Source organism: Cyrtonyx montezumae, unplaced genomic scaffold, assembly GCF_038088225.1.
Source record: "Cyrtonyx montezumae isolate F1298 unplaced genomic scaffold, pur_monq_1.0 scaffold_0, whole genome shotgun sequence".
Classification (NCBI taxonomy): domain Eukaryota; kingdom Metazoa; phylum Chordata; class Aves; order Galliformes; family Odontophoridae; genus Cyrtonyx; species Cyrtonyx montezumae.
Genome location: NW_027071824.1, coordinates 41,720,559 through 41,742,274, shown reverse-complemented (window position 1 = coordinate 41,742,274; position 21,716 = coordinate 41,720,559). Strand labels below are relative to the sequence as shown.

General features: G+C 37.1%; 1 protein-coding gene across 4 annotated transcripts in view; it reads left to right on the top strand.

The window, feature by feature from the left end:
• Positions 1-21,716, top strand: part of EYA4 (EYA transcriptional coactivator and phosphatase 4) — a 148,932-nt gene that overhangs the window by 83,334 nt on the left and 43,882 nt on the right. For all 4 annotated transcript variants that reach the window (XM_065733743.1, XM_065733734.1, XM_065733717.1 and 1 more), the window contains exons 4-5: positions 15,333-15,457; positions 16,473-16,541. In XM_065733743.1, coding sequence (XP_065589815.1) covers positions 15,333-15,457; positions 16,473-16,541 — 194 coding nt within the window. The remainder of the gene's footprint in view (positions 1-15,332; positions 15,458-16,472; positions 16,542-21,716) is intronic.

Below are 21,716 nucleotides of genomic sequence, written 5' to 3'. Positions count from 1 at the left end.
GATGCTTCTAAGATTCTATATATGATCTTTTTCTTTTGATTGACAGTGTATTTTTTTTGAGCATCCATGCTGACTCCACCAGCAATTACCTGCTGTACTGCTGATTTGCTGATTTAGAAGACCAGCTAGATACACTACATAAGCAAAGACAATGAGTGCATTTATTTTGATTTGATTTTTTTTTCTTCACATCTATTCAGTTCTAGAAGGGAATACATGCAAAAAGAAATTATTGTTCAGACAGAAAAGTGCTTTTTGACTGGTTGCTAGTATTCTGTGGGTTTGGGGCAAACTACGAAAATGAACAGATACAGTAACACAAATACTCTATTCTACGAAGACTCAGAACAAAGCTGAAATTTAAAGACTGCTGTAACTAATTTTAGGAACTGGAAGAAGAAATTCAGTCAACAGGAGGTGGAGGAGATGACTGTCAGAGAATTGCATTCATGACAGGGAATCCAGTGTAGTTAAAGATATCCTAAGAAGAGAAACGTTTGCCAGGATCAAGCCCAGACTTCTCAGTTAAGACAGTGGCTGGCAAAAAATGTTTCAGAATTTTCCAGTTTTAAAGTAACTATACCGTGTAATAAGATTTCTTACAAAGGCTATATTCTGGGACACACAGGCTTCGCTTGCAGTTGAAAGAATGTTTTATACAAATCTGTTACTTATTAAATGTTTGGTGCATATTTTTAGTCTGTATGCAACTTCAGAAGTTTGAGTCAATCAAAGTAATGCAGTTATCGAGATGACTGTGCAAATACATGTAATTGAATGACAACCATCCGTGGCAATCACACAACAGATGCAACAAGAAGTATGTTGTCCTGCTATGTGTGTTGTATTTTCGGGCATGTAGTTTGCAGGCAATGCAAGACTTTCCTATTTTTGGAGCAGTCTGCGTGGTGTCTCTCTGCCTGCTGTACCCTATTCTTCTCATGTATTAACTTTAGAAATTTGGTCTTCTGATTACTAAGTGCCTATCGAAGCTGGTCACTGTCTGCCCATTGGTTTTTGTTGGCTCTGGACCAAGCCCCCAAAGAGTTCTAAAAATATATATGATATGTTTACAGAAATTGCAATAATCTATTTAGAGTGCAAACACATGGTAACTGGTGACATCATAGAGAAGTATTGGAATGGTTTACATTAACAGATCCCTGTGGCTCTAACAATAAAATTAATGGTTTATTTTTTATTATTTTTTATTTTTTGAGTCTCTTACAAATTCGTGTTTATTTTCTTTCTCTTAAAATCAGGCATAACATATTTTCTATTGTACTACAAATAATGTTCGTTCTGTGATGCCAAGCCAGGTCATGGCAGTGTCAACACAAATCAATTGATGGTCAGATTTTGAACTAAGCAAAAGCAACAAGAGAAAAATAAGAAGTTTTTAACATTATTGGAAACTTACATTGGCTTCTTTAAAAAAGAGTAAGTGTGATTTTAGCAGAGGCGTCAATAGATGTAAATTGGAGATTTTTATGTTTGTTTCAAGTCTTTTTGTGAAATATCAAATGCTACAAAGGTGTTTTCTAATACATTTTTGTGCTACTAGAATGCAAGAACCAATTGTTCCTAAGGGGTTTAATCTTTTATTAAAAATTAAATAAATCTGGAAACAAGATAAAAGTTCTCTTAGAAATAGCCATGCAATTTTAACAAGGCTGAGTTTATTGATATCAGTTAGTAAGACCTCTTATTTAGGAGATAGAGTAGAAAACACAAAATACGGAATATACTAATTTTAATTAGAAGTGTTCCTTTTATTTACTGTTCCCTTAAGAAGGTGCCATCTTTCATACTCTCTAGGGTGTATTTAGAAAATTGGTACCATCCTTTTGAGTACTGGCTTGAGCCACTATTTGTATTGTTTATTAACTTTTTTTGTTTTTTTCTTTGTTTTCGCTCAACCAACACACAAATGTGTGCATTAAAAGTAGTTTTGTGGTTAATTTTGAGGAGGACTAGAAACACCCCATGTAACTATAATTAATAGTTATGACATAATTTCAATTCCAAAGCACCTTGTGATTTCTGAGACTGCTCAAAAGTGCAAGTTATTTAGATGGCTTCAGCTGTGAAACCCCTTCACCCATGCTGAGCTTCTGCTAGGTGCTTTCTGCCATCCCACACAATGGGACAATGAACTCCTTTTAACAGAAACGCATATATAGTTGCAGTTTTGGGGGTATGGCTAAGGCTTGCTGAAGTGAAGATCTGAAGTTGTTTGAATGAGTTTGTATTAATGGCAATTAAGTACCAAGAAAACCCCCAAAAACTGAACATGAAAAGGGAATGACTGAAGAACTGAAAAGAATGCAACAAAAATTTCCAATTTTTTTAATGTGAGAAGCACACTAAAACCAACTTTTTCGTAACGATAGCTCTCCAGTAGGAATGGCAGCATATATAAGCAAAAATGTATAAGGGCAATTTAACATAAATTTTATGAGCAGAGCATTGAAGTATTCAGTAAAACATCTTAGTCGTCCCTTCAGAATGTGTTAACAGCGCAGGTATACCAGGGTGAGGAGTAGTTCTCCTACTGGTATCTCATGTCTCTTTATTTGTGGGTGCTGTCGCAAAACATAATTTGGGAAACCACAGCAGCTATTTACAACTTTCTCTAGCTGAAGCTGCAGGCAAATGGATTAGGACCAAAACTGATGCTGGTAGTGCGGCATACACATGGTGGATACTCATCAGTTTTGTCCTGATTGGGTACCAGTGCAGATGATGGGCTAGCGTCCTCAGCTGTAAACAACTCAACTTGCTTCGTGATGTGGGTGGTGACAGCCCAACATACAGCCTGAGCTGTCACCAGTTGCGTAGACAGGTAGCATTTAAGCTCACTTTGATTCCTGTTCTTCATGTTGCACTGTAGCCCAGGCAGTGTGCACTAGCTTGCTTCCAGGCTTTGGGGGATTGCCATCCAGTCCTAGGTGTGTGGCTAGTAGTTGCTGGTGGGCCAAAATTAGTTTCTGTGCAAAGCAATTCTATTACTGCTCTGCAAAGTGGGGTGCTTTGCACCCCGGGGTGATTTTGAGTGGGTGGTCTTTAAACGATGAGCATTTAATCCCAGAGCAAGCATTTGTTACATTTCCCTTTCCCTCTCTGTTCTCCTCCTCCCCCTACCTATTTTGACCAGTTTATACTCAGCTGATTGATATGCTAAGTCATGGTACTTTTCCTGCAGTCTGCTTGAATTCCAGAGTTAGTGCACATGTTTCTGAGCTAAATAGTGTACTAATCACAAGTAAATGCTTTTCAACCTTCGGGCATGTGTTGCGATAGGGGAAATGCTTCACACTATTTTCAGCGGAAAAAGATAGGTTATACCTTTAAGGGCTTTTACTTAAGCCTATAGTTTCACAGAACTCTATTGTAAAATGGAACTGGCCTTTGAACCATAAAATGACAGCATTAGTTCTTCAAGTGCAGCACATGTAATCACAATGAGAAGGAGCTCTATTTCTTTCTTTCTTTCTCCTTTAGTGTATTTTTAGCTCTGTCATATCACTTTACAGCAATACACAGAGGAACTAATTCAGACACTGTTCCACCTTCTTTGACCTCTTAGATAATCCAAAGTTGGTAAGCCTGAATCATAAAAGCATTTGGTGCGATCTGCTTTAAACTTCAAATCCAATTGAAGAGATTCCTGCAAAAATGCAGATATTAACAAGTTGGTCAGCTAGATCCAAATTTATATTCAGAGATCAGTACAGGTTGCTATATAAACAAATCACTTTTTTTCACAATTGTATTTCAGTGTAATTTTTTTTCGCTTAATATTTCACAACCTCTTCAGACACATTTTATATACCATCATTCAGTCTATGTATTCTATAAGTACTTAGCTAACTCCATGCAGTTAGCATGCTGTGTATTAGCATTCAATGTGACCAAAATCACCTCTTTGCCATCTACTAGATCCTGATCAGTCTTTAGAAAAAAAAATAAAAATAAAAATTGATAGGGCATCTGCAGAATGAACAAACAAAAAAATCTCTATAAAAAGTCCATGTGGAAATATACCAAGTGCAAATTTGCTCACTGTTTTCTAGCATCTGCATGTTGCACATATGCCTTATATATGTGTTCAAAATTTGTTTATTTTACTATTTCAGACTTGGTCTTGTCTATTTATTTTAAGATAGCCGAAGTCCTTTACTTCAGTTCTTTTTGCACATGGTTTAAGCTGAGCATCATTCATCACTGTCCTCTTCTAGGAACAGAAGTCAGAGCATCCGGATGACAAGGAGGGAGAGTCTCCTCCATAAGCAGCATCTGGCTCTTTGGCAGATTTGTCAAGCACTTCTGCTAATGGGTTGGATTTGCCCAGGGGTCTTTTATGTGGTTTACACTGCAGATGGTCTGTCTGGTCTATCTTCTCCTATTGAATGCTTTTATTTAAAAACACATACACACACACACACACAAAAACACGCATAAAAAACCCAACTTTCATCTGATCCTTAGAATTTACACACTCCATTCAAACTGATAAGGTTCTTTATGAGTCTCAAATGGTGCCTGTGTACGCTCCTTTCTGTTAAAAGTCTCAAAGCTTTCCATATATCCAAATGTGTGTCTTGAGTTTTGTTGGCAATTCTGGACTTAGTTCTCCAGTTTGGCTGCCAAATGATATAATTTACTGTGATCTGAGTCTGTGTTTTTGTCAAATTTCTGTGGGAATTGCTTTAGGTCATTTTTAGAGCAGAGGTAACTTTGCCTCCCCTTGAAGCATGAAATATACTCGTCTTCCACCTTTGAAAAAAACGAAGTTCAAATCTGGATTTGGTTATATGTGAAAATGAGTATGATGGCCTCAATCTAATTCACAGGGGACTCTTCCCTGCCATTTAAGAGAGGCCCAGGAGTGCAACAGCAAGTCTGTAAGAAGATATGTTGGCAATTCTAAAGCAAAAAGCATACACTGTCCCCAAATAAATAAAGTAATTCCATGGATGGACTTCTTAGCAGATTTCTGTGTGTGTGTGTGTGTGTGTGTGTGTGTGTGGCTCTAGCACAGAAAAGGGAAGACCGAGAAAGCATGTTCTTTCCTAAATTTCATTGTAGTTATATTTCAATTTGCAGCAGAATATATGGTCCCTGAATGTTTTATGAGTTTTACATTTTTTTTAGTAATTTTTTATTTTTTATTTATTTGCTTTTCAGTGTCAAAGTAATCAGCAGGTGACTGGACATGAGGTTTCTTTTTATTCCCGTGTTATTTCAGGCTTTTATCTTATTTCTTTAACTTACATGTTAAATTAAACAGGGCTATATGCTCAAATAATGCCATGCTTTTCATGACAATCTCAAAATACTTCTATAGGAGGATACTCATCTCACTTAGGGTTTCATTATGCTACTACATTTCAGAATAGTAACATTTTAAAATTTACTGAAAAATGAAAGCATTGGATTATGAACAGCAATCGTTAATAACATGTGCTCACATGCTCTGTATCATTAATCAGCTCTATGACCACTGGGCAATCTATGCTATGCATGGTAATGTTAGAGTCTTAGCCCCATGAAGTCTGCAGTGTTGATGTGTGTGAACTTAAAAACCAAGACTACCATAAACTTTGTTTCATCCTATCCTTTTTTTTTTTTTTTTTTTTTCTCAGGGCTGTGAATGAAGTGTGTAGATACTAATTTTTAAAGGCAGAATGGTATGTCACGAGTCCTGCGAAGGTCAAACTATATTTTGTTTAGCAAGCAGATATAAAGGAGAGGCAATCTTTTACATTTTTTTATCAGATGCACTGGATTTTGGTTCTGCAAGGCATGTGTGTGGGGGGGGAGGTGGGGGGAAATGAGAATATGTAGTATCTGGAGCTACTTCTGTGTCCTTGCACATCTCATGCCTTCATGGACAGGCAAGTATCTCTCACTACAGCTTGACTGTCAGTGTCCAGTCTGATCTGAGCTGAGGGTTCCCATTTTGCAGCTGTACCTGCCGCTTCTTATAGCTGCAGGGAATAATATGGAAGGAATTGTGCCCTTGAATCCCCAGCTACACATATTTATTGATTCTCAGAATAATCCCATTTCACCCCAAATTAAAAACTGTATGTTTTATAGAACTGAAATTGTAAGATGACTTGGGGAAATCAAACAGTGAAGTGAAATGAAATGTAATCATTCAATGTTATTGCTAAAGGTCAGCCAGCATAACTGCATTTATAAGGACATCATCTTCTGGACAAAATGAAAAAGGATGTGTGCAATGCATCCAACATACCTTGCCATCCAGAACAGTTATGTGTATCTACCCATGAATATTTAACAGCAGTAATTAAACAGTGAGAAAGATAAGCATCAGGCCATGAGGAATTTGCATTTATTTATTATATATTCTAAACCTAGAATGTTGTTGTGATTACAATTAGAGAAGAGATATAATTGTTTTTGACACAAAATGTTTTGTAGCCAAACATACTGTGCTCCACGTGAGGTAAATTACAGAAATTGTATATTGGGAGTCAAGGTTTAGATCAGTTTTAATTTTTGAAGGGATATTTCACTGTTAGAAGTCAGATGTGTTAGTTTTTCCAATATTCAGAATGTTTACATTAAAATGTCAAGTTTTAATTGAGCACATTTTTGACAATGTTTTTGACACCTCCTAGTCAACAATCCTTTCTAGAGATGGATGGAGTTCTTGCAGGCCACTATACTGATGGCTAAAGAAATTACATTGAAATTAGGTATGATCACTCCAGTACTGCACACCTGAAAACATTTCTTTCCCTTGGGCAAACCCTGACAAAGAACCAAGTGTTTCAATCACTAGTTTGAAACATAGCAGATATTTCAACAGGGAGTCAAGGACCCTACCCACCCTCTGCTCTTTTGTTATGAAAATGTGAGTTAATGTTTATATCATGCTGTTCAGGCTTCACTGATGCCAATTGCAAAGTTTGCAGCAATTTCAACAGGAGCAGCCTCTCATCTCTGATTTCCCAATTTTAGATTTACTTAAGTGTTGTTGTATGTGAATAAATCTGGTATTATTTTTGTGTTGCAATTAATATTTTAGGTATAGATCAGACACCAATATCTGGACCCAGGCTGTCCTCTCACTGTTTCAAAGTCATGCTGTCATGCAATGAGGGATGTTTTCCCTGAGATACTTTGGAATCACGTACAGTAATCTGTGTGACTTTGAAAGCCAATTCTTATAAGGGACATCGTGGCAACAGGCTAGTAGCTGTCTGACCTGATCGTCAGTTATGTATGTGTATGTTCCTCAGTACATAAGAAATGGTCTTTGTTGCTGAAATTAAAAACACTGAAGACTGAGTGAGATCCTCCAGTCATCTCTGTTGTTGCCTGTTCCTCAGGACTTGGTTCCTGGCTGGAGATGCAGGAAAGGCCAAAGTCACCCCAACCAGTTGTGCTACTGAAGTTGCGGTGCAGGAAGAGTGGCTGCAGTCTTGCTGGTTGTGTTAGCCATCTCTTCAGAAGTGTTTGTTATTTGTTTATGGCGCAGATCATCATATTGTTAGAATGACAGGGTTCGTAAGCTCTGATCACATCTGGAAGTGATCAGAAGTGGAAAAGGGAGCTGCTGGGTGAACTGCTCTTTGAAAATGTGGTCCTGTGATCCAAAGACTGGTATATAGATCTTACGTATCTGTAAGCTGGTAGTCTGTATTTCATGTAAGCTGAATACTTGACAGCTCCCTGTGGAACTGCAGTGTCATTATCGGTTTTGATTTATTTAAATACTCACATAACGACTTCAAAACCTACTTTAGTCACCTTTTTTTAAAGCAGTAGGTTAAACATGAGTTTAACCTCCTGCGTACCTTTGTGTATTTTTTGTTAACACTGGGACTAGAATTGCATAACCCAGCCTGTGGGCTGTATGGCTAAGCTTGTGGCAGGATGTTAAACATGTACTGCATGAGCCAGGGCTGTGGCATGTGAACACTGGTACCATGAAATTGCTAAGGCTGTGTGAGATGTAGGCTTGTTATATGCCAGCTGGTCAAGGTGGGCCAAGCTGTATGCAGATCAAGAAAGTGAAGCTCCCTGTCCCTCTCCGCTATTCTCCCTCATGTCCTTAGGCTGGAAAACAACCTCTAGTACACACTGACTACCATTTGGCATGTTTTCTGCCTGTCTCCTAGAGCGATTTTCTCCCACTAGTTGCCTTTATCTAGGAGAAGATACGAAATCTCTGTTCAGATGACACATTACTTCTTGCCAGATACATTCTCCAGGGCCTGGAATATAGATCCTGAACTAAAAGTGTGTGACATCAGACCTGTAGCAGTCACATTCATATAGTCCAGGAAAGAAATCTTGAAAGCTGGGATCCAGCTGTACTGAATGTTATAATTCTGTGTACCTTTGCTTTTTTTTTTTTTTTTTTTCCCCTCTGTGAGTATTCATTTATTGCATTGGAGAATAAAACTTTCCCACATGAAACTGTCATCTGCCTTCATCAAATCAAACCAATCCCAGACTATAGGCTGCGGTGGTGGAATGGAGTGGGACCACATAGAGAAAAGGTTTCTTGTTATCTGCCAAAACAGTGACAGTCTTGCCTGCTTGTGTTAGTGTGAACCTGTGTTTTATAAGTGAAGAAAACTCTTGAGCTTATTCTGAAGTAAATAATTTTTTTTGTTCGTTCCCAGAGTTGACTTGATTTTTATTTCAATACTTCATTTGAATACTTTTTGGCATTGGACAAATGGACAGCATGCCCAGTGGAAGAAACCATAAGCATTTCCAATAAATTATTCTGTGATATATCCACAAGTGTGGAAATCAAAATTAATTTTACATGTTTTGTTCATTGTGTCAAGGAAATGACACTGATCTCCAGCAGAAGTCAGAAGGGAGTGGGAAAATACTTTGATGTGGATTTGCGGCCAACCCAATTGCACCAGAATAGAAAGTTTTGTGTGGTTTGCTGGAAACCATTAAATGACGTCTCCATTGATCAGGAACCAGGGAGACTATGCTGTTTCTGACTCTCAAGCAATTAGAAGTTTTCAGTAATTATGCACCACAAAAATCTGAGCCTTCTAAATTTATTAGTACAGTTAGATACTGCCAGAGAAATCCTGACCTTTTCAGTTTATTCCTCAGACAGAAGAAAGTTCTTTTCCTCTGAAAGTGAACTTGGATTTGAAAGCAGTTGTTGTTCATAAAGTTTTGCCATATTTTCTCACTAGACTCACTGAGAACGTGTCTATGCACCCTTTTGGTAGAACTGTATCTGCATATTTCTGTAGCAAAAGCCATATCTTTAGACGAACAAAAGCTAAGGCCTTTGGCATTTGAAATGAAGACAAAAAATACATGACACCTGGATGTCAGGAAGCAGAGTCCCAGGGTGGCTCAGAGCCAAAAACGGAGGGCAAGAGCAGAAGTGTAACTGGGGAATTGGGCAGGGGGAGCTGGGGAAGAAGTGGCAGTGCTGCTCAAAGAAACATTCTTTTTCTTTCTGTAAATGATGTCCTGAGACGCATTACAATGCTTGCCTTTGTCACTGGACCTGTTTGCTCGCAGTCTTGTCTGAGTGCTCTGCACCAAGTACAGCCTGGGTACTGACACTGGCTGCCTGGCAGACATCTCCTGTAAAGTAATACTGTCTGCATGAGGTTTTTTTCTCCTGGAATTAGAGCTTAAATAGCTAAGAGAAAGACAATAGGCCTGAAAGGAAAACTGAGATACAATCACAGCTAGTGCCACTTTATGCCCCAAAGGATCACTGGAGGAGTCCCATCGCCTGCAAGATAAGCAGTATTGTTGAGATCTAAAAAGCTATAATACAGAATAGAGCAATTCTGATATTTATTTCAAATTATAGTCTATTTGTATGAGAAGAATCCTTTTCACAGTGCTGTTACTGAGATGCCCATGTAGAGTTTATTTCCTTGAGAGCTTGAAGTCATGCACTGGGCAGCTGCATGATGATATTCAAGTTTGTAACGAATCATCCATATTTATAAGAACCTAGTGCAACCCTTATTGTACAGTTACACTTCTATGAAGCTAAAGGCCATGGCATTTGTATTATTTATTAATTACGTGCTATTTATTAATATGTAGAAGTGCTAATGTTGTTCTTAATTTCCCTGAAGTTACCTCCCTATACTATCCTTCGTCTGACATTGGTTACAGATTGACAGAGGAGATGTATTTTTTTGAATATGTGTGGCATTAGTTCTGCTTCTTCCTCCAAACAATAACAAATAGAAATTATATAGTGAGAATTCACCTTCCCAAAATAGTTGCAAAAAAATTTAGCGTTTGTTTTCTAACCTGTTAAAATAAAAGTAGTAAAATAAAAGTCTGAAGAACGTTTGCTGGTTATATCAGTATAGTGTGACAGATTTTACTGCTTCTTAGCATTGTATCAGATCACTTTACAGGTTAAGAAATGAGGCCTCAGCAGAGTGGAAAGGAACTTTTTCTAGTGTCCAGCAGCATTATTTGTTTTTAATTCTCTGGCACCCTCCCAGAACTTGTATGCTTTTGTGAGACTGTCTAGGATAGCAGAAGATGTGATATTTTGGCCATCTCTTGATCTTGAGAAGGTACAGAGCAGGCATTGATGAGCCTGTGAAAACAAGAGGCAGCTATTCCAATGGAACAGATTTGTCTTGTCAGTTTTATTGTTCTTTCCTTACTTTTTACAGTGGCAAAAGTTCCATACACAGAGTAAAAGCATCAGGAAAAGAAAATAGTAATCTGTATTTTAGTATTAGTGTAATAATTAAAAACGTTAGGTGTTTGGGGATTGTTCTTAAACTGCTTGTTGTGTTAAAATATTTGTAGAAATCCTTGGTGGGGAAAAGCTTTTTGCCTTCAAACTGTGTAGTTGGTGAGAAAGCTGAGCTGATGACAGTAGGAAGCAGATTTAGATGAGCTACCCAACCTTTGTACTGCTCTAGAAGTTAATATTAAATAAAAGGGAATTACTGGTTTGTTTAATTTTAGACGCTCCAAGGTAGCTGATGGTGAGGCTCTGGGTTCCTGTGAGAATGTTTGGCATATGTAGGAAATGACAAATTGTATCTAGGAAATGGGGGTCCAACAGTACGGATGTAAGAAAAAATGAAAACTAATGCCACCCAAAACCAGATAATGTATATTTTGCCAAAGTGAAGTTTAGTAGTGTTTCTGGTAAAGAAAATTACATAGAGAATTTCTTTTTAAGGAATTTTGAAAAAAAAAAAAGAAAAAAAATCCTTTAAATGCTTTTTGTTCTTCCTAATTTAGAACCTAAATTAAATTATTCAATTCTAAATAGTGCTTAATTCCCTTTTATTTTGAATTTGCAAAATGTTCATCTAGGGTGTAAAGCACTTCATTTTCACAATTAAATATATACTCTTTTATAGATCTTTGATAAAATATTTCATACCTTTGAAGTTGTTAGTAGAAAACACTTTGAAATATAGTGAAAATAAATAATATAGCAAAAAGATTATATTTTAAAATGGTATCTCTGTAAAGAAGAAAATTGTCTACCTATGATATGCTTGTACAATTCATGAATAAGCAGTTGAGCTTTGAGTTGTGAAAGGAGGTAGGAAAAACAAACAAACAAACAAACAAAAAAACAACAACCCAGAACCCTAGAAGCAAGGCTTGAACCTGTTGTAAAACTACATAGAAACTATGCAGAAATGTAGTTGTTAAACTGGGCAAGGATAATTAACCATGCTGAAAACTTACTGTTCTAGGTTAGCTTATGAAGCCTGACTGTACCCTTCAGTGGTCCAGGATCTACTGCAGGTTCTGTTCAGTTGCCATTGTAGGGACAGATGGGAAAACTTATTTGGAAACAAAATGTGCTGTAACCTGGAGTCCAGAATTCATGTACAGCCACCTTAGTGCAAACCCATTTCCACTTATTGGAGTTGTCCATATTCAGGCTGGAGTTGAAATGTGTAGAGGTCTGGGAGGCTGTTCTGTGCAAATGGGATGCTGTAGAGAGTTTACCAGTAAGCCTCTGAAATGATCCACTAAGCATGTGCAAATACCAAGATGTAAAGCATAGCCAAAGTGGAGTAAAAGACAAATTCATCTTGCCAGATTTCAGTTTTTTGCTCAGAAACTTGCAGTCATATTTGCAGCCTTCCAAGAATCAGGAATTTAAAATATGTAGCAAAGCAGTGCATTTCCTTCCAAATTTATCTTACTATACAATTTAACATTTTACTTACATTCTTTGAGATTCAGTCTGAGACAATTAAAGATTGGGTAAACCAAAGCTCAAGCTTTGGTTAAATGCCTAGGAGAGAAAAAGAAAAGGAAAAAAAAAAGAAAGAAAAAAGCAACTTTACAATGTATTTTTTAAAGCAGACTTTAAAAAAAAAAACACTTTACTTTGCTAAAATTGAAACACACTGTCCCTCCTAGAAAGTATTTAATACATAACTGCATAAATTTAGAAGTATTAATTGGTCCTTCAGAGATCACCCTTTTTAACTTTTAGCGCAAGAAGATACACTGAACCCAAACCTGCTTCTCATTAAGTCAGTGAAAGCAGCACTCTGATAAACATTTAGTTTGACAAAATGAATTCAAGATGTTGGAATTATTTCATCCATTTTATTAAACATTTTTCCTAAATCCTTTATTCACTGAATCCTGTAAGATTTGAGTAGGCCTGTTACATCTTTCTGAGAAATTTTTAGGCTCAAGGTAAACTAAAAGCATCCAGAAAGGTGAATTGGATGACATCTGTTACACAGAAGGGAACATGTACTTGAATAAATATATCACATAGGGATATATTAAAGTAATCCCTTTACTTGTTCACACAAGCTAGAGCACCCAGGATAGGCATAAATGTATACAGGTGGTTTTGTGAAGGTTTTTCATCATTTTGGATATCCTTTCTTTGACTTCCTTAAGTACAAGATGTCTTTTACTCATCCAGATAAAAAGTTCGTGTGTAAACGTACTACTTAAGAAATAATATTAGTAATGAGCTTGCCCTGCATATGCCTTTTTCTGGATGGCTGAAAGAAGAGAACAAACATAAGACAGTATACAGTGCAGTCTCATACTGGTGCGGAAGAAAAATTATTCCTCTTAGATAATCAGTTAATGTTCTTGGCAAGCAAATGAAAATCAGTAGACTTGCTTACATGCAGTAGCTGTAGAAATCAATGATTTTGCTTATGAAATACAGCTGAAACAGTTATATCTGTGACCATGATAAATATGTGTCTGGAAATAAATCATTGTAGGTTTCATGCTAAACAAGAAAATAAGCAAACGTGAACATCTCTGGGCTTATCATACTGGAACAGGAAATCATGACCCTTTAACTGTTAGCGAACACGTGGGTAGTATTACATTTTGTATGTGATGAAATAAACATTGTTTATGTTGTGTAGCATTCTCCTGCTCCCTTAAATGCATACAAGATGGAAACACATAGCCTTTTTTTTTTTAACCTTTAGCTGCTATACTTGTGCAGAAACTGATAAACAGAAACTGACAGAATAGTAAACCACTTGTGTCCGTTTTGTTTCATCTAACACTGATCACATTTCCAGTAGACAATAACTGTAATGTGCTGCTAACAGATGTGTAGAAATGTATATACAATTAGATGATGAAATTTAGCTCAAGGCAGTTCAAATCTCAGTTTATGCCTTTGCATTTCTCTGAATATTGCAATAAAATTCTTACCTGCTGATGCACAACCTGCAGTATCAACTTACCCTGGCTCATCCAGTCTGCTGTTGGAAAAACTGCCCTGCTATTGGCATAATGGTGAATTTCAGTCTGTATTCAAGCACTTATTGGAGTAAATGAAATTTTTTGCCTGGGCTTCATATGGCTTTGGATAAGGCCTTGGTGTGTTTTCCTAGTTGAAATATAGTATTTTCTAAATGGGAAGATATTCAAGACATGAAAGCTTTAAATCTCTGCCTTGGGGTAAATGAATGTAATGAGAGGCAATCTAGGGGATCAACTGAATTGGGACCACAAAATGAGAGACATCTAATTCTGGATTTTTTTCTTTTTCTCATCTAGGAGAAACCAAAATCAGATTCAGACAGTAAACCTGTATTTGATGAAAAGATAGTATGGGTTGTTCATTTTTTTTTCCCTAGAAAAGAGTGTGGGGAGTGTGGAAGACAATTTCAAAGTGGAACTTGTAATAAATACTTAGGATTCCGGGGCTTGGCTTAAAAATTGGTTGGTGCACTTTCTGGCCAGAATATGAAGATACAGGAGTTGTTATACTTACTGAACTGTCCCAACTGTCCCTCTCTTATTAGCCATCTCAATCTCCTACAAGCAAGTGGGTTTTTACAACTTTGTAAGACAATCTTTCTGTTGGCCTTTATAGTATAACATATGGTAAACGGTTCTCAGATGGGTTGGCAGCTTTGCTTATATAGAGAAAAAAGGGGTTTCTTTGGGTAAAATTCTGTGTAATTAATTTATAATTGAAGCAAGGAAAAGGCAAGCACGCACTTCAAATTAGATTTCTATTACCAGTCTAACAAGAACCACTCCTTTTCTGCTTTGTCTGTGAAAGGCAGATCTGTTGTCACTGAATGAAAGCCATCCACAGTCTCTCAGTATAATTGAGATGCTGAAGTCCATTGTTGTCTATTCCTACAAAATTGCTTCTTTTTTTAGTTTTGCAAGATTCCTGGAAATTATTCAAAAGAAAAAAAATATTAACTAAACTAGTTAGAATATATGCATTTTTCAGAGTGAAGAATCTTACAGATTTTTGTAAAAGCTCTGTTCATTTATCTGTATGTTCTTTTGCCATGATTTAGTATGAATTCAGTGACTGTAGATGGTTAGAATACAGATAATAGGAGGCAGAAGTCCTTCTGATTCGCTTTGCAGTGACTGAAATTTCACTTGATTTCTCTGTTTTTCTCAAGAAATACATACGTTTATCCAGCTATCCATCTGTCTATCCATTCACATCTGTATATATGTCTGTATATATTCATGTATGTGTATATATACATATATATATTTATGCACTGCCTCTTGGATGTCTTTCAGAAGCTTTTCTAACAGTTTGGGAGCTAGTGACATTTACTTTGTAATACCTTGAAGAAATGTGGAAAATACTGGGAATACCAGAGTTGTTGCTGTTCACAGCAAATTATTGGCTATTTCCTTAGATTTAGTCAATAAATATATAAATATAATGTATAAATAAATAAAAACCTCCTCTCATAGGAACCTGTATCAATTTGTTAATCTAGGTACTTGCAAATTTTTGAAGTAGATTGCTACAGATAGTACCACAAAACCACGATGTATTTATATACTGTCACTTTATTTAACAGGTCTATGGAAATGCAGGATCTAGCAAGTCCCCATAATCTTGTTGGAAGCAGTGATGCACCGGGTAGCTCTAAACTGGATAAGCCTAATCTCAGTAGTACATCAGTTACAACAAATGGAACAGGAGGTAAGTGTAAGACATTTATGCTGCATAGAAAGTTTTGGCTAGAGGTAGAACTGCACAAAGGTGAAAGTCAGAAAGTTTTGAAATGGTTTAATAAAGTCTTAAAGGCTTTGTCATACCTGTTAATAACTTGAAAAAATTGCATTTTCAGCTTCATACTTCATGGCTGAATTATAATTTAGAGGTATACTGCAAGCTACATCCATGTAGGTTTATTTAAAAGCTCTGACAAAAGAGGTACATCAAAATTGTCACTGCTGCTGGCTTATATAATTTTCTTAAATGATGAACATGCTAATTTCATTTCTTGTCAGGTAATAAAAGTCCATCAAGAAGGAATTTTTAGATTTAACTCAAATTTACTGTTTATTACCACTGTATCTATTACTAAATGAACAGCACTAGTATGCAGCTGCAACACAGACATCCAGATGTTTTCAGATCATAGGTTCTGCCATAGCTGAGGTGCAGGAATGGGAGGAAGGGTATCACATTCTGAAATGTAGTCATGGCCCTATTATTGTCCATGAGAGTGGCACCATGGATATGTTTCAAGCTGTATTTTCTAGTCCTCTTTCTTGGAAGTTACACATTGGCAACCAAAAGAAAACACTTTACAGTTTGTCCTTTCTGGACACGATGCAAAGCATTTAATTCATTTATTTACAAAGAAAAAAATGTCAATGTAAAAAGTGCATGTGCATATGAGGGGAATAGAACCTTACCGAAAAATGCTGAACCATTTCTCTTCTTCCTATTTATATTTTTAATAGAATCCTAATTTGAGTATAAAGAGAGGGGAAAAGTTCAAGTGTACCATTAAAGAACACTAATACCTACATGACCTTATATATTATACTTGCATAAACGAACCAGTTAAAATAATGCTCACAAAAACAATGCGGTGCAGTTAAGAAATGTGGCTCGAAGTTTAACAACACTCACTTGCGTTGAAGAATATTCATGTACATTGAACAGACATTCAGACGATGAACCATTATACCATTCCTGTCCTCAGGAGACAACATGACTGTTTTAAATACTGCAGACTGGTTGCTGAGTTGCAGTACTCCCTCCTCTGCAACAAGTATGAGAGACCCTGGTACAGTGCATGTGTGTGGTGATGTGTCTCTGTGCCTGCTGTGTAATATCTCTTGGTTTGCTTTGTTCATTTTGTTCCATGGTTTGAACATTTCCATACTTTTTTTATTCTCCACTCCATTTATTTCACCCCTTCTCAAAGGTCTTTCCCACAGCCAGAAAAACAGAAGGAAGTTGCAATGTATACTGATCTTACCATACTTTGAAAGACAATAGAAAAGCAAGGAGAATTTTAGCTAACTTAAAATTAGCTTAACTGCATACATGCTCTGAGAGCTTGAGAGAGCTCCACGCTGATGAATATGCTGAGTATTGCTAGCATTCAGCATTTCTGGAATTCTAGCAGATTTTGGACAGAATGCTTATCTGTTTTTCTCTGATTTTTAGGTACAACATCACACAACTACCTGAGCACAAATCAAGCTAGACATTATTACTATTACATGTACTACTACTACTTCTTTCACTTTTAATTAACAGATACGCAACTTTCCTCTTCACAAATGTTTGTCCAGATTTTCCAAGCTGCTATTTTCATTTATGAGTTTCCTCTCCTGTGTGCTATTGTTACGAGTTACAGTGATTAATAATTATTATATATGTGGCATTGTTGTAGTACATATGAGATTAACCACTGTGTAAATGTTCATCACTATGACTCTCCACTAGCCTTTACACAAGTGTTTAAGCTGTCCATATTTGGACTAAATTTAGGAATATCACAAAATTATCCTTTTTCAATCCAAAATAAAATTAGATTAATTTACGATATCCAAGAAAGATTTTATAAAAATATAAATTCAAAAAAAATCAGACAACCACAGGAAAACTATTTTACACTAGAGTAAACAGTTTTGCAGTTGTATCAGGGCAATCCCAGACATGTGTATAGACTGGGAGAAGTCAATGAGAGCAGCCCAGCAGAGAAGGGCTTGGGGGGTTCTGGTTAACAAAAAACTCGTGTGAGCTTGTAGCCATAAGGCAAACTGTATCCTGAGCTGCATCAAAAGAGAGGCAGCCAGCAGAGAGAGGGAGGTGATTTTCCCCCTCATTGTAGCATTCCAGTACTTAACAGGTGTTTATGGAGGGAGGCTGATAGTGATAGGTCAGGGCAAAATTATTTCAAACTAAAAGATATGCATTAGAGATTCACATTAGATATTAGGAGGAAATTCTTTACTCAGAGTGTGGTGAGGCAATGGCACTGGTCTCTTAGAAAAGCTGTGGTGCCCCATCCCTGGAGACACTCAAGGCCAGGTTGAATGGGGTCTCAGGCAGCCTGAGCTGGTGGGTGGCAGCCCTGCCCATGGCAGGGGGTTGGGGCTGGGTGGGCTTTGAGGTCCCTTACAACCCAAGCCCTTACCTGATTCTGTGATTTCATGATTTCATGTGAATGCTCTGTTAAGTTTCAAGAATTTAAGTTTAAAGAAGTGTAATTCAGTCTGTCACCTCACTTAAATGTTTAACATGTTCAGATAAATCACTTAGCTACTAATTACTAGTAGTAAACAAATGTATTATGGCAGTCTTTGAGTTACTGAGACACATCACCTTTTGTGCAAAGTGAAAAAGCTGATTTTCCATAGGCAGTAGCATGTTTAGGTCCATGCCTCTAGTTGAATAGGTCACAGTGAGGCCAATCTGTGCTGTATCTGTATGTTCTGTATCTACATGAAATAGTATGTGCTTAAGCTGCATAGAGTTGTGTATATACCATCATCCATTCTTTCATGAGATATGTGTGCTAGAGGGCTTCCTTGGCTGCTGCTGCTTGGCTTCCTCCATGTTCCTGCCATCTCCATCCTTCATCTTAGGCATTCTGCACAACCTGGTCCCTGTCTCCTGCCCTCCCAACCTAGTACAGTGCAACTATAAGTTGTGCCTCAGCTTGCCAGAAAGCTGCCAGTCACCACAGACATTCAGCTGCTGTTTTCTGTGCAACTTTCATGGCTTGTTATCTTCCTAAAATTGAAGAAAAACCCTCAGAAGAAAAGGAGCTTTTAGTCACTCTTGCACTAATAGCTCTCATTGCCTCCAAACTATTGCATGTATTTACCCAGGTTTGGGCATAGCAGCAGCATCTTGTAGCATCTCCTACCCATACAATCTCAGTGGTCATTTTCAGAGAGGTTATTTAGAAGAACAGATTGGCAGAGTAAGTCATGTTGTCCTGTTGTCCCATAAAATAAAGAACGTATACGGTAGAAAATGTTGCCTGTTGGAGGTTGTAGTCTGAGTTAGTCTTGGCATAATTAAGTTTGATAGCAATCCCTACAGGTCAGCTGGGCTAACACAGCCTCTTTGGGCTCTTGTCTTTGGGCCTGGCTACTCTTACAATGAAGAATTTTCTTCAGGTATAATTGGATTTTTCCCTTGTGTCAGTTGCCTCCTATTCATTCACACAGAGCACCTTTGAGAAGAGCATATCTTTGTTCTTTATCTTCTCTCTGTCTTTCTGTTAGATAAGTAATGGCAGGAATTAGCTTTCCTCTCAGCTGTCTCTACTTGAGATTGCACAACTCTAGTTACTTCTGTATGCCCTTGTGCACTATGTGCCTCAGTCCCGACCATTTTGTAGCCCTGCTGTGTCATCATCTGCAGTCTTTGCTGTCAGCAACACTCAAATGGATTTCCAGATTGAGATTGCATTTCATTATATTTTTACTTTTTAAGAACTGAATAAACTTAATCCACACTTACACAAGAGCATATTGCATTTATACTCATTAAAGTATTCATTCAACAGTAATGGCTCAAAAGCTTGATCTTTGCACTACGTCTGGAGAATTTGCCTTAGTAGTGTTACAGCCATGCTTTATCTCACATGTCAGGAAATCTAGGGATGATTCTGTGTTTTGACTTGTTGTCAGATTATGTTTTGATTTCAGCTTTAAATGTTATTGGCTTTTTGATCTGATGTTAAAATTACTCTTTTATTTTTTAGTTAGTTTAGTGCTTTTTTCCCTCTTGTTTTAATGATATGTGACTTTTTTTTAAAAAAAAAGGCAATGCTGCAAATGTCTAGCTACACTGAGGAAAGATCTTGATGATATCCTTAAGTTGATAAAATCTGACTGTAACCAAATAGAACTGTTTAAAATCGAACACAAAACTTACTTTCAACAAGTATTTTTCAACAAAGAACAGTGCCAATATAGTGTTTTTCCTCAAGTTAAGTACATGAGAGGGATTCTATTGCTTTATATCACTCTTTGCTTCACAGAGAGAGAAAAGGACAGTGAATATTTGCACTGATGGATGCGCACTGCAATTGGCATTAACCAGAAATACTCATAGCTCTAAAGTAAACATTTCAATTAGATACTGAAGCTTTCGTTAAGGAAAAATGTTAGGCACAAAGTGACATGTCCTTCTGGATGCAATACTGAGCATAAGCTTATAGATCAATATGGGCAATACTGGGATATTTTATTGAATGGAAAGAATTAGAGGTACTAAGAAGTAGGTTTTTTTCATGTAGGTAAATTTCCACACTCTGCAGAGAAAAGGTACACGCAGTTTATAAAGTAAAATATGACCAAAGATTGTCAAGGGGGAAAATAAGGTGCTTTCTAATATAGTATGATTTGCCTTTCGCATTATGAGGTATATGTAGACATATGTATATAGTAACATACAGATAATGAAAGCAACTGTTATTTTGCAGGAAATGACCTCTAAATTTTCTTCTGCTATATGTATATTTTTTATTTGCTGAAAATAAAAAGCACCTCTTTCTCACTTAAATAGAGAAATGGGAACTATTGGTTACACTTACAAAGGACTTCAATTGTGTAATTTTTTTCACTTTTTTTTTTTTTTTTTACAAATTAGAAAGTAATGGACTGCAAAATGACAAGGACTGCACAGCAACTTGAAAAAATATGGCTAAATTCTTTCCTGATAATTTCATACCAAATTACAGTACTGTTGCCAGCAGAGAGAATAGAGTGGATGTGTTAGTTTTATTAAAGAGAAAAAAATAATGGAAAGAAGTCTACATTTAAAAGACAGACGCTTTCAAGTATTCCTTTTAATCTTGACAGTAGAAGGAAAGACACAACTGCAGCATAACTGTAACTTATGTAAGAAGACGCTGCTTGGTTTCATTAACATCAGTACACTGGCATTTTGCAAGGCACTCTCCATATCACAGAGATAAACACATCCCAGTTTTTCAGATCTTCCATACTTGACCGAAACAGAAATCCCTTTGAATTTAGCACAAGCCATTTGTGCAGTCGTGACATGTGTAGCGTCCCATATGACCTAATGGAGTAAGATCTGTTCAGCAGTTAGGCTGGGAGTCAGGTGTGTCAGCAGAGAGTCTACACAGGGCTCAAATGTTCTGGGAACCTGGTGGCTGTCTTTACAGCTGTGAAATTCCTGAGCTCCTCATTGTGATCACATGGAGGAATTGCAGGATGGTTCTGCAGGAACTATTCTGGACACTATTCTCATGAGAAAACCGAATCCTTTGTTTAGTCCAACACTGTCCTTGACATACTTTGAGAGACAATGAACTCTGAGGACAGCTGTTTGCATTTGGCCGGAATCACCTCTGGAAGTACCTCTGTTTCTTGAATGAACATGCACAACTGCCTTTGCAGGGCAGTGGTGGTAATTTTTTCAGATTTGCCAGTGTTGGAGTTTGCTACATTTGCTAGTTAACTGTCTGTTAGAAGCTGGATTGCCACTGTGATGCATTCTGTTATGGCTTGGATGGTAGGAGTGCATGATGATCTGTAAGAAATATTTTGAGTTCATAAGGAGATGCAAATGTTTGTTAACCTCTGAAATAGAAGCTGACTTCTCAGGACTGTCATTTGTGCCCCACTCTTTTGTTGTTGTTTTTTCTTTCTTTATTTGTTTTAAAATTCTCCTTTTATTGAAAATTGCTTGCTGTTGACTGAGCTGAAAAAAAGACCCTCAAAAACACCAAAAACAGTGAAGGGGAAAGGCAGAATGCTGACACTGTGAAAGTAATTTGCTTCCATATGAGCATGAAAACATACTATTGTTTCACTCATCAGACAAAACTATTTTGTGGTGTGCTGCATCCCTTGACAGCTAATGTTTCCCTCCTCTCTGATACTCTTAGGGAATTGTTGGAATCAATTAGATTTAGGCTGAAATCTCCCAGAGAATAGTTCAGTTGCTA